This window comes from Triticum aestivum, chromosome 5A (genome assembly GCF_018294505.1).
Source record: "Triticum aestivum cultivar Chinese Spring chromosome 5A, IWGSC CS RefSeq v2.1, whole genome shotgun sequence".
NCBI classification, from domain to species: Eukaryota; Viridiplantae; Streptophyta; class Magnoliopsida; order Poales; family Poaceae; genus Triticum; species Triticum aestivum.
Genome location: NC_057806.1, coordinates 447,689,368 through 447,702,343, shown reverse-complemented (window position 1 = coordinate 447,702,343; position 12,976 = coordinate 447,689,368). Strand labels below are relative to the sequence as shown.

The following is a 12,976-nucleotide window of genomic DNA, read 5'->3' as shown; positions in this document are numbered from 1 at the left end:
GAGACACTTCAACTCCATCCGCGATCAAGTCAAGGAGGGAGACATAGAGATTTGCAAGATACATACGGGTCTGAATGTTGCATACCCGTTGACTAAACCTCTCTCACGAGCAAAACATGGTCAACACCAAGACTCCATGGGTGTTAGAATCATTACTATATAATCTAGATTATTGACTCTAGTGCAAGAAGGAGACTGAAAGAAATATGCCCTAGAGGCAATAATAAAGTTGTTATTTATATTTCCTTATATCATGATAAATGTTTATTATTCATGCTAGAATTGTATTAACTAGAAACTTAGTACATGTGTGGATACATAGACAAACAAAGTGTCCCTAGTATGCCTCTACTTGACTAGCTCATTAATCAAAGATGGTTAAGTTTCCTAGCCATAGACATGTGTTGTCATTTGATGAACGGGATCACATTATTAGAGAATGATGTGATGGACAAGACCCATCCGTTAGCTTAGCATAATGATCGCTTAGCTTTTCTGCTATTGCTTTCTTCATGACTTATACATGTTCCTCAGACTATGAGATTATGCAACTCCCGAATAGCGGAGGAACACCTTGTGTGCTATCAAACGTCACAACGTAACTGGGTGATTACAAAGGTGCTCTACAGGTGTCTCCGATGGTGTTTGTTGAGTTGGCATAGATCGATATTAGGATTTGTTGCTCCGTGTATTGGGGAGGTATCTCTAGGCCCTCTTGGTAATGCACATCACTATGAGCCTTGCAAGCAATGTGTCTAATGAGTTAGCCACAGGATGATGCATTACGGAACGAGTAAAGAGACTTGCCGGTGACGAGATTGAACTAGGTATGATGATACCGACGATCGAATCTCGGGCAAGTAACATACCGATGACAAAGGGAACAACGTATGTTGTTGTGCGGTTTGACCGATAAAGATCTTCGTAGAATATGTAGGAGCCAATATGAGCATCCAGGTTCTGCTATTGGTTATTGACCGGAGATGTGTCTCGGTCATGTCTACATAGTTCTCGAACCCGTAGGGTCCACACGCTTAACGTTTGATGATGATTTGTATTATGAGTTTCGTGTTTTGATGAACCGAAGTTCGTTCGGAGTCCCGGATGAGATCACGGACATGACGAGGAGTCTCGAAAGTCGAGACATAAATATTCATATATTGAAAGGTTACATTCGGACACCAGAATGGTTCGGGTCGTTTCAGAGTACCAGGGGTTACCGGAACCCCCCCCCCCCACAGGAGGTTAATGGGCCACCATGGGCCTTAATGGAGAAGAGAGAGGGCCGGCTAGGAGGTGGCGCGCGCCCCCTCCTTCCTTCTCTCCTCTTCCTCCTTCCCTTCTTCTCCTACTTGGAATAGGAAAGGGGGGGGGACCGAATCCTACTTGGACCGAGAGTCCAAGTAGGACTCCCCCCATCGTGCGCCCCCCTAGGGCCGGCCACCTCTCCTCCCCCCTTTATATATGTGAGAGGGGGCATCCCAATGACACACCAAGTCTTCTCTTAGCCGTGTGCGGTGCCCCCCTCCACAGTTACACACCTCGGTCATATCGTCGTAATGCTTAGGCGAAGCCCTGCGTCGGTAACTTCATTATCATCATCATCACGCCGTCGTGCTGACGGACTCTCCCTCGTCCTCAACTAGATCAAGAGATCGAGGGACGTCATCAGCTGAACGTGTGCCGAACGCGGAGGTGTCGTACGTTCGGTGCTTGGATCGGTTGGATCGCGAAGACGTTCGACTACATCAAGCGTGTTACTAAACGCTTCCGCTTTCGGTCTACGAGGGTACGTGGACACACTCTCCCCTCTCGTTGCTATGCATCTTCTAGATAGATCTTGCGTGATCATAGGATTTTTTTGAAATACTGCGTTCCCTAACATCTAGGTCATATTTCCATCACACAAGAGGCCAGCACGCCGCCAGCCAACACGATGACGAGCTCCACGGAGTAGGAAAAGGGGTTGCATCTGCCCTGACTCGCCGGAGATGAATGTACAATCGTAGACTCAGAGCCCGTGGACGAAGCAGATGTGGCTGCCGCTCGTGAACGACACTACTAGGGTCTACCATTCCGGAGAATAGCCACCGGAACGAGCCCTAGAAGCCTACAAGCGCCTCTCCTAGAGCCACTGAGCCAGGAAGCCGGAAGGGTATCCAACCTCCCCCACCTCAACCTCTTGCCACTTGACGAGGAGAAGACTGCTGCACCCCCGCCATCCACCACCCTAGCTTAGCTCGGCGGCCACCTCCGGTGACAGCAAAGGGAAGAAGGGATGGTGGGGCGTGGCCTAACGATGTTGACTAGGGTTCCTCCCGAGTCGCCTCAGAGAAGTGACGTGGGGCAGTTCTAAGATTTGTCATGCTGCTTTGTTAGGTGTCAGGGATTAATGTAGGAATATGAAATTTTCATGGGATGCTACTATTCTTGCCTTTGGTTTAAAGAAATGAGACAAAAAAGAATTAAGGGAATTTTCCTTTGACTCAGATTCAACGGGGAAATGCAGGAATTCTAACATCCAACTGAAACCTTTTGTTTTCAAATTCCTATGCACGAATAACAAGAGTACAATTTTAGTAGCATAATCACAATTCAGCTATATATTTTCATGTGTGTTTGACTTTGATTTCATCATGTTTATTAGGATTTCTATGTTTTCATAATTCACATGAACCAAACATCAAAGTTGACAACACTCTTATTTTTTTCAAAAAAGAGATTAAACCCCTGACCTCTACATCAATCAATGCATGCAGACATCTTTATTAATTATTTCACAAATGTCTGACAAGAACATATATCAATCCACAAAATCCATCATTCACACCTACAAACTCGATAATGTGGAGTGCTCTCACTCTTCATATCTAAAACCGATGTCGTCGTCGATCCATCCACATAACGTATCGGGACCAACAGCCGGTGCAACCTACCTAAAGCGCACACCACATGCATTCACTTTAGAAGTATAGCACCTGCCAACCAGGCATGACTCAACGTAGTAACTGTCGGACAGACATGACTTGACAGCTCCACCGAAGCTCCGTGCAAGACGAAGCTGCCCCACCTTCTGTCTCTGTCTTTCAGCGCTGCTCCACAAACGATGTTCCCCAAAGAAACGGCCCGTAGTACACTCTTATGCTCACCAATTCTTTATTTTCCACATGCATTCCTGTTCTACCCATCTGTTTTTTCTGTTGCCACGTTTTTGAACTCTGTAAACCAAGGGAGCCCTGACTAGCTTTGCCACTGCTTTGTCAGCTTTTGGATAAGACCGAGCTGACTCGACGGCGAGTCGGAAAGCTCTTTTGCTTAGGCGATTAGCTTCGTGCTTCTGTTCAAAGACCTTGGGTAAAAGGGCAGCTGGGCTAATCAGCCTTCCCATACCCCGTAATCTTGCATCCTAGGAGCTGCGAAATCCTTTCTTGAAATTATGCACATGCGCTACTCTACCACTTGAGATTCGAGACTTGAGCAGGACCGGTTCCAACTGTTGGGTTTGGCCGGCGGCGACGCCCGGTGATAGTTTACGACTTTAACGTAGGCTCCGCGCAGCCATCCGTGAGGTGAGAGCAACCCAAGCAATATTATAATCCCTGCACACGTGAGCGGTGAGCGGTCCAGCACGGAGCAGGTCGAGCAGCCAGCGTCCGCCTTTCGCCGAACCACCCCGAACGACTGGCCGGCGAAGCATCTTTGCGTTGCACCCTCCCTACGTCCCTGCCCCGGCCGGCAGCGGTCAAACCGGCGTCTCGCCCTTATATAAGCGCGCGCCCCGCACCTCCAGTCCTCACAAACACATCAATCAAGCAAGAACACACACTCTCGAGAGATTCTCAGTCTCGGGCTCTCAAGGAAGGATTTGGTGAACTCGCTGAATTCGCTGTGATCAAGAGCTCGGGGGGTTAATTAGTTTGTTGGCATGGAGTTGGAGATGGTGAGCCAGCACGGGGCGCTGCTGAAGGTGGGGCTGTTCGTGCTGGTGCAGGCGCTGGTGTACCTCATCCTCGCCCAGTCCTCCTCTGTCTTCTCCACCACCAAGACCCTCGGCCTCCCCCCGGCGCGCTCCCTCAGCGCCCGCCGCATGGTCGCGCTGCTGTCCGACCTGCCGCTGCCGCTCGGCGGCGAGCCCTCGCCCCGCGCCGTCTCCGTGGAGCCGTCGTCGCCGGTGCCCCTCGCCCACCAGAAGAAGGATTAGTTGTTAACCAAGCGCGATTGGCGGCAGGGACACGGACCGAGCTAGCAAGCGATCGTTTGCGAGCTAGTACCCGGTGCGTGCTGTAGCCTGTAGGAGCTATTCACGCCATTCTTTCGTTGATTGGTTATTGGTTTGTTCTTTGGGATTGGATATGTAAACTGAGCTACACGCCGTTTGGGTTTGTACAATTAAGTGGCCATACGAGATTATGTTTTGGCTTGTTAGAATAAATTCGAGATATACCGTTGATATTCGAGGACCAACCAATCACACGAGCACGATACCAAGATTTGTTAACAAGGTTCACCGATATGGCTACATCCTCGGGGTCTGACTGTGGGCGCTCCTCCCCATGACACGGCTACAATACGCACCCGGCCACCCTGTACGTGGGCACATGCCGCCGGTTTTCCCTGCGTTCCTGTGCTATTATATTGGCATAGGTTACATCGTGTGTCTACCCTTACTATATATGAGACGCCTAGGATACAAGTGTCCTATTAGGACACGACTCTATATCCTATCTAACACAATACTACTCAGAGTTCAACTGTAACATAACTTGTACATAATATTTGACACAACTCTGACATGGCTGCCGTTCAATCATATGTGCTTGTGTTTTGAGGAGAAACTTCTGACCAATGAAACAGTTGTTCATATCGTGAACCTCTTCAAATGGTTTGTTTTCCTATTTTTATGCATTTTAATGCTCAGGATGTCCTTGGATACGCTTTTTCTATACAAGAAACTTCTTCCTTTCTTCTTCTAGGAGTAAAAGTTAAAACTTTGTAATAAAGATATAAGAAGGAAAAATCACACTCCTGGTGCCACTGAACGGCTTAAAATGCAGAGAGTATGCTTTCAGTTAGATTTTAATGAAATTCACTGAATTTCTGTACACACAATTATTTATGTTTCAGCCAAAAGATTTCGGCAGTTTCATTACTGCATAGAAATTCAAACATGTTCAAAATATTTTCAAAAAAAATCCAAATACTTGGTTGAATTCAAGTGAATATTTCAGCCCTTGTGCCAAAATGCAAACATTGAAACTCACTGAATTTTGATGATTTCGGTTGTTGGTGAATATTTCTGAAACTAAAACTAAAAACCATGACTGCAATATGTGGATGACTCATTTTTTTGTAGCCACAAAATTCAGAACAAAACTTATTGTCAACTTGAAATATCATATTTCAGCTTGTGCCAAAATGCAAACATTGAAATTCACTGGATTTTGGTGATTTCGGTTGTTGGTGAAATATTTCTGAAACTGAAACTGAAAACCATGACTACAACACGTGAATGACTCATATTTTTGCTGCCACAAAATTCAGAACAGAACTTATAGTCGACTTGAAATATCTTTTGTACTATCTCTATAAAGAAATATAAGACGCCTTAGGTCAATTTTAGAGCTATGTCTCGTTTGAAGATTGTACGAACCAACAGATAGATTTAGTACTCCCTCCACATCAAAATATAAGAGCTTCCTCTTCCATGTTCCAATTTTTCTTGTAGAGCAGAGCAACAAACAAGCCTGTGCAACCCGTTTTGGTTATCTTCATACATAGTTTAGAACTCGTACATATGATAGATAATCCCTTTTGCTAATTCCTCGGTTACAGAACGTACATTCTCGGATTCTCCTAAGCTCATAACTTCTGAGGCAGCATCTTGCAGATAGAAGATGAAGATCAGAGTCAATTTTCTGCGCATAGAAGACCGTCCCCGTATTACAAGAGTTCCGCTTCAATACACCCCCTCACTAGGCGTATAAAGAGCAATATGGACCTTCAGAAAATTGTACCTCCCTATTTTTTCTGTTTGTTTTCTGTTTCTTTTCATATTTTTGTTTTTTATTTCCAATTTCTTTTTTCTTTTCCAGAAAATGCCGCGTTTTAAAAATGTTGTTCAATTTTTAAAAAGATATGCAAATATTCGCTTTTTCAGAAAAATATATAGAACTTTCAAAAAAATGTTGGTGTCTTTCAAAATTGCTCAGAATTTCAAAACATGAACAATTTCTAAAAAGAGCGAACAAAAATTTGAACGCGAATATTTTTTAAAAGGAAAATTCTTCATATCAGTCGACGGATTTAACATACGCGTCCGCGCGCTCCGCACGCCACGTGCCTTCTTGGCCCCAGACTTACACGTCATTGATCTTATCTACTAGAACAAGAACCGTCGTGTCTTCTCCTGAACGCTCTTTCAATTCCTCTCTCTCTCTCCCTCCCTCCCCGTCTCTCTCTCTCTCTCTCTCTCTCTCTCTCTCTCTCTCTCTCTCTCTCCTTCGTTGAACCATCGGTGAAGCACGTCGCCACCATCGCTGATGTCCGTTGCCTTAGCCAGGACCATCTCGTTGTTGCAAGCACCCCGGCACCCTTGTTGTTGCGCTGCAAGCACGCCCCACGCCTCTCACCCTAGCTTCTCCTTTCTATCTCTCTCTTCATGTTTTCTGCAACATGATCTTTGTTGCAATTTTTTCGCAACGATGGTCTTGTTGCGGGGATACAGAGAAGATGCCGAAAAATGTCATTGCAAACTTTGCAACAAGGATCTTGTTGCGGGAATACACATAAGAGATCGGAGATGCTTTTTTGCAACAAATGTCTTGTTGCAACAGAGGTTTTGCAACAAGGGTATTGTTGCAGGAATAAAGAGAACATGCCGAAGATGCTTTTGCAACAAAGGTCCTGTTACAACAGAGGTTTGCAACAAGTGTTTTGCTGCAGGGAAATAGAGAAGAGGAACAATCAAATGGCTCACACAATCGGATGGTGCACAACCCGATCGATCTTCTAAAAAGATCAGTGGGCTGGCGCGTAGCATGCCCCTTTTGAAAAACACTAACAAATTTGGAATTTCAAAAAAAATACGAAAAAATTGAAACCAATATTTTTAATTTTCTAGAACATTTTTTGTATTTGTGTCATTTTTTCAAAAACAAGATCATTTTATAAATGATGAACAAATTTTCAAAGCATGAATATTATTTGAAACTCCTCGAACATTTTGAGAATTTGTGGACACATTTTTCATGGCCTTCTATGACCAATTCAATGTTTACAAGTAGGTGGTGCCTTAAATTGGTGATACAAGGCGATGAAAAAATGGGGACATTTAAGGGATGTCGAGAAATGAGGTGCTCCCAAACAGAACCTTTTCGTCTACCCAAACACTCTCAGTTGAACATGATTTTTTTTTAAATCTCAGTACCGACCACAACTTTTGCAAGCATGTGGGTATGCCCGTGTTGGGTATCCTTACCTAGTTAATGACTTACGACACCGTATGCATGTTGCAATATGTTGGGACATTTATCAACCTTTTTTCACCAAGAAACCTTAGAAAATGCAAAACTTGTCAAAATCCCAAACAACTTGGCATGGAGCCTTGAATTGGTCATATAAAGCCATGAAAAAATTGCGGCTATCTGAAGGATGACGAAAAACAACATTCTCTGAGACGGAGCCTTCTGGCCTACTCAGACACCCTCGATAGACGTGGTTTATTTTTGGACATTCTTAAAATGATCCTAATTTTTGCAAGCGGGTGAGCATGCCTATTGTAGGTATACAGGTTTAAACGATTTCCTACACCGAGTGCAAGTTGCGACACGTCTGACCATTTATCGGTTTTTATGACTAAGAAAACTTTAGAAAATACAAAATTTGTCAAAAACAAAATAACTTGGTATGGTGCCTTGAATTGTTCGTGCAAGCCAATAAAAAATTGAGGTCAGTAGATGGATGTGGAGAAACAATATGATCTCAAACGGAGCCTTTTGGCCTAATACTCGAACACTCTTTATTGAACATGGTCTATTTCTGGACATCTTTAAAATGACCCAAACTTTTGCAACCAGATGAGCATGCCCATGATAGGCATCCATGTCAGGTTTGAACGACTTTCGACACTGTACATATGTTGCGACATGTCCGGCTATTATAGTGCTTTTTTCTGACCGAGAAAACTCCAGAAAATGCAAAATTTGTTGAAGGCACAAGCAACATGGAATGGTGTCTCGAATTGGCCGTACAAGGCCAAAAAAATTAGGGCAATTGACAGTTGTCGGAAAATTAGGGCAAATGACAATTGACAGTTGTCTCGAATTGGTCATCCAAATAACTTAGCATGGTTCCCTGAATTGGTCTTATAACGCCATGGAAAATTTGTTAAAAAATTCATAAAAAGTTCAGGGGTGGTTCAAATAATGATCGAGGTATCAAAGTTTGTTCAGAATTTAAAAGATCTTCTCGTTTTCAAAACAAATCTACAAAAATACAGAAAATGTTCAGGGCAATTAAAAAAGGATGGTTTCACATTTTTGTTTGTATCTTACTTTTCTTAATTCTATTTTTAGTGTTTTTTATGTTAAAAAATGTTCAGGTTCAAAATTGAAAAAGGAAACAAAAAAGGAAACAGAAAATAAAAAACGAAAAATAAAAAAACCAGAAAAAACTATAAAGGAAAACCGGTTCAGGGCCTTCTAGAAGGTTCCCAAAACCGGTTGAAACAGGTGCTACGCTACGCTTAAAATAGGCCGGCCCATCCCAGACCGCTCTGCTCGCTCGAAGTGTGTGTTTGGTCGACAGTTTGCCGCAGCGAGCGGCAGATAGGATTTTCCGCCCGGCCCTGCCCTGCCCGTGCGGCTCGCCTCTCTTCTCCAGGCGCCATGGCCTCCGAGCTAGGGCTACCGCCGCCGGCGAAAGGCCCACCGGCGACACCCACCACCATTGCCGCTATCAGCGACGACCTCCTCTGCGAGATCTTCCTCCTCCTTCCCTCCCTACCGAGCCTCGTCCGGGCCGCCCTCGCCTGCCGCACCTTCCTCAACGCCGTCCGCTCGTCCCCTGCCTTCCGCCGCCGCTTCCGGGCGCTCCACCCGCCGCAGCTCCTTGGATTCTTCGGAGAACCCCGCCGCGCCCCCGTACCTCCCTTCGTCCCCCTCCGCAGCCGCTCCGACCCGGACCTCGCCGCCGCCGTCCGCGGTTCCGATTTCTTCCTTACCCGTCTCCCGGAAGACAGCGGCGACTCCACCCTCAGGTGGAAGCTACAAAGCTTCCACGGCGGCTACGTCGTCCTCGTCAAAGATGCCACCCACCAGATCGCTGCCTACAACCCTGTCACGCAGGCGCTGCATCTCTTACCCCGGCCGCCGGAGGAGATCCTATTCTCCGACTCTCTTGAGGCCCACATTGTCTTCTCCGAAGAGGACCAGCGGGTGTTCCGTGTGGTCTGTGTCCAGCACCAGAGCACGCGCCTGCGGGCGCCGGCTTGCGTAGCCGTCTTCTCAACGGCGACAAGGGAGTGGCAGGTTTCCCCATGGGTGGAGACCTCGCCGCCGCCGCCGCCGCCACCGCCGCCACACGACTTTATCAAGTTTTACCCTGGCACGCAGCTGAATGGATTCGTTTATTGGAAACACACGAGTCGACCCTATGTACTTGTTCTCAACACTGTGACAGTGCAATTCTCTAGATTGGATTTGCCGCCATTCTTGGGACAGATTAGCTCTACGCGATTCAGACTTGGTCAGACCAAGGATGGGATGCTATGTATGGTTGCCATAGATCTCTCTGATGCAGAGAGAGGAACGCTTCATGTTTGATTTTGGACAGCTGATGATGATGGTGTTGAGAAATGGGTTCTGGGAGATACTTTTCTGCTCACTACATTTGTTGATGCCACTAAGGATGATCCCACAGTGCACATCGAGGCGGTTATCGATGGCTTTGTTTATTTGTCAACTAAGTATGACGAGCATACTGACGAGCATACTGAATCTCTGCTATCCCTCTGCCTGGAAACAGCAAAGCTAAACAAGCTCTTTGGTGATAGTACATATGTAAGCCCTGCACATCCCTACATCATGGCGTGGCCTCCTTCTTTGGTGTGCCACAAGGTGAGCCTATCCTGAAGATCCTGGTAAAGTCTGTAGAAGTTTGGTCTTTAGATTATTTTATTTAAATTACTTGAGGGTATTGGATTATTGTAGTTGTGATAATCTGCGCTTTTGAGTCAACTGTTTTTTATTTAAAAAAATGTTTGATTGCAAGTCTTGATACAGTAGCACACTATCATGTCTGATTTGGCAACTCCCTGGTAATCAAAGTCACTACATATGCTGCATAACTGACAACCGTGTGTGATTGTACAATCTGATAAGATAAGTGCTGACTTCGATAGTTTTAGGGAAAAAGTGGAAAGAGAGTTGATGGGAAATGCATTAGGGAAGTTGTCGAGATCTTTCCTATGGCCAATTCTTTGCCAGTTGAAAACTAATCTCTTTGGACTGATCATACTGTACTTCTTCTCACGAGATGAGCTTTCTTACAAATGTGTTGGTGTTATGACCGGCCGGGCCTACAGCCGTAGGAGGCCCACCGGGCAGGCTTAGGCCACAAGTTATCTTAGTTTTATTTTCAGATCGTGGTTATATATACAAGTTGTAAGACTATTTTCAGATTTAAGCAATAAGACTATTCTGTTGCCCGGCTCCCAGAGGAGCCGGAACCCTAAAACCCTAGCCGCCTCCTGCTTGTGCCGCCGCCGCCGAACCGCAAGGATGGCGCCTCGCCGCCGGCCGCCGCGCTCCAGCCCTCGCCCACCTCCCTCTTTTCCCTACAACCTACGCCCTAGGCAGGGCAAAACCCTAGTTCCTATCAGTTGGTACTTCAGTTTTTGGTGCTGTGAAAAGGTCATGTGTTAGTTTCATATACTTATATATCAAGGAAACAGTGGAGCCATAAGCTACGTCTAATGAATGTAATCCAATGAAACTAGCAGTATGTCTACTTGACAAGAGGCTAAGCCATGAAATTTATGCTATCTTTGGCTGTTTGTTGTGGATTGAGTTCCAGACCCTCTTTTATTCTTAGCTTGAATAGTCATCCATCCTGGGTCCACTCTATTTATATTTTTATTGAGCCAGTCATTTTATCGTTTGTTCCTAACCTTGTTTTTCCATTACGGTACTTAATTTCCTTTTGCATAGTTTTTCTTTTGAAAAGGATCACCATGGCACTGAAGTTGCTGAGTTTTTTTAGTTTAGCAGCAACTGTATGGGTTATATTACACAGGGAAATAAGTTTTGCATAGTTTTGCTTCGCCGTGTCTGCTTGCATACCTCAGAAACTAGTAAGATTTACTTAGTACTCCCTCTGTAAAGAAATATAAGAGCGTTTAGATCACTACTATATTTCTTTACGGAGGGAATACTAATAGAAACATTAAGCATGCGAGCAAAAGGTCCTAGATTGGTGCATTTTCATCTCCCTAAGTCAACTTAGCCAACTGTTGCAGCTAAATTAAGGGTTGAGATCACAGCCTTGAGTTTTATGGGGGCTATCAACCTATTGATGTGGAGATACATGAAAATTAGTAAGAAAACCAGATGCTATTTTTCATGATACTCATACGAGATTAGTGCTGTGATGCTGGTCAACTGGTCTCGCTTTTTCACTAGATCAGCCATTCTAGTGTCCTCATGTGACTAAGTTTTCTAGATGCAGTCAATCTTCAGTGGCAAGTATTTCCTTAGCTGGTATATGATGTCTGACTAATAAACATTTATTATCATTCTTAAGAAAGAAGCTGGTATATGATGCCTGAAGCAAGTGCATCATGTACTCCGAGCTTGATTGCTGCCTCACAGTGCAGTGTGATTCTCCTTGAATTTGTGGGTGGGCCCAAGCTGTACACTATGAGAAGATGGCATTGGTGTAACAAATCTTATTTCATCGACTATCTTTGGAATCTGTAGCCTTGTGCGAGTTGTCTATAAAAGTACATTAATCCTGTACTTACACTGAACTATCCTTTTATGTCTTAGGAGGATTCACAAACCATGGTTACTGGAGAGAGTGTTGCGGATGCTGCTCCCGTGGGCACGAAAGAAACTTCCTCTGTTCATGCCTCAGCGTCGCCATCCTACAAATTTGATTAATGACGATGAAGCAAAAGTCACATAGGGTGTTTTACTTTGCATTCAGGATGATAAGAGCTCTTGCGAGCAAAATTAATACTTATGATGCATAGCTGGCGACCCAACCTCTTTGTCATGAGCTTTTGTTTCAGTGTGTCGGCACTTCAGTTTTTGGATGGTGTGAAATGGGCATGTGCTAGTGGCACGCTGTTTTTTTCCTTTTCCTTTTGAGAAACGGGTCATGCTGTTTTTGCCTACTATAATTCTCAATTACCTTTTGCCAGGTTTTCACATGAAACAGGTCATGATGCGTAGTCAGCCTTCTGAATCACTTGTTCATCAACTGATTATTGTGTTGGTTTCTGCATTCCATATGGTTGGGCCTGACATGTAGGGTGCGCTGTGAGTTCATTCCTTCTCTACAACAAACATGCATTCATATTTGTTCATGGGCAAGTCATAATTTGTCAGTAACATTCATGTTTGTTCATGGGCTGCTTCGCTTCAAAGCCGGGTAAGGTTGCGTTTTGTCAAACATTTCAGATCTCAAAGGGCCATCAAGGAATTTTACTGTACCAATGCTTAATGTGGCGAGGGAATTACTAGGGTGAAATCGAACATGCATACTGGTGGTGGTGCCCATCCTGGGCGAGGCCTGTGGTGATCTTGCTACTTGGCGGTTCAAGATGGGAAGTGTATGGATGAACCCGGGTACATATGAACCCACTTTGAAAAACACATCTCTAAATGCTAAAAAAATCTGAAAAATGTTGCACTTGTATGTCTTCATGTTCTATGTGCGTGCATAAAGTTTTGCGGAAAAATAACTTTTTTTGTGG

The 12,976-nt window shown here is 44.8% G+C and overlaps 1 protein-coding gene and 1 pseudogene across 1 annotated transcript; both read left to right on the top strand.

The window, feature by feature from the left end:
• Nucleotides 1–3,782: 3,782 nt before the first annotated feature.
• Nucleotides 3,783–4,452, top strand: LOC123107130 (uncharacterized). Its single transcript, XM_044529138.1, has one exon. The coding sequence runs from the start codon at nt 3,926–3,928 to the stop codon at nt 4,199–4,201; it is 276 nt and encodes a 91-aa protein (XP_044385073.1). The 5' UTR covers nt 3,783–3,925; the 3' UTR covers nt 4,202–4,452.
• A 4,346-nt stretch (nt 4,453–8,798) lies between these two features.
• On the top strand, nt 8,799–12,976 carry LOC123103919 (uncharacterized; annotated as a pseudogene).

What these genes read in the sequence shown, in the direction of transcription:
- LOC123107130 (XM_044529138.1), top strand. Translation starts at nt 3,926, where the DNA reads ATGGAGTTGGAGATGGTGAGCCAGCACGGGGCGCTGCTGAAGGTGGGG.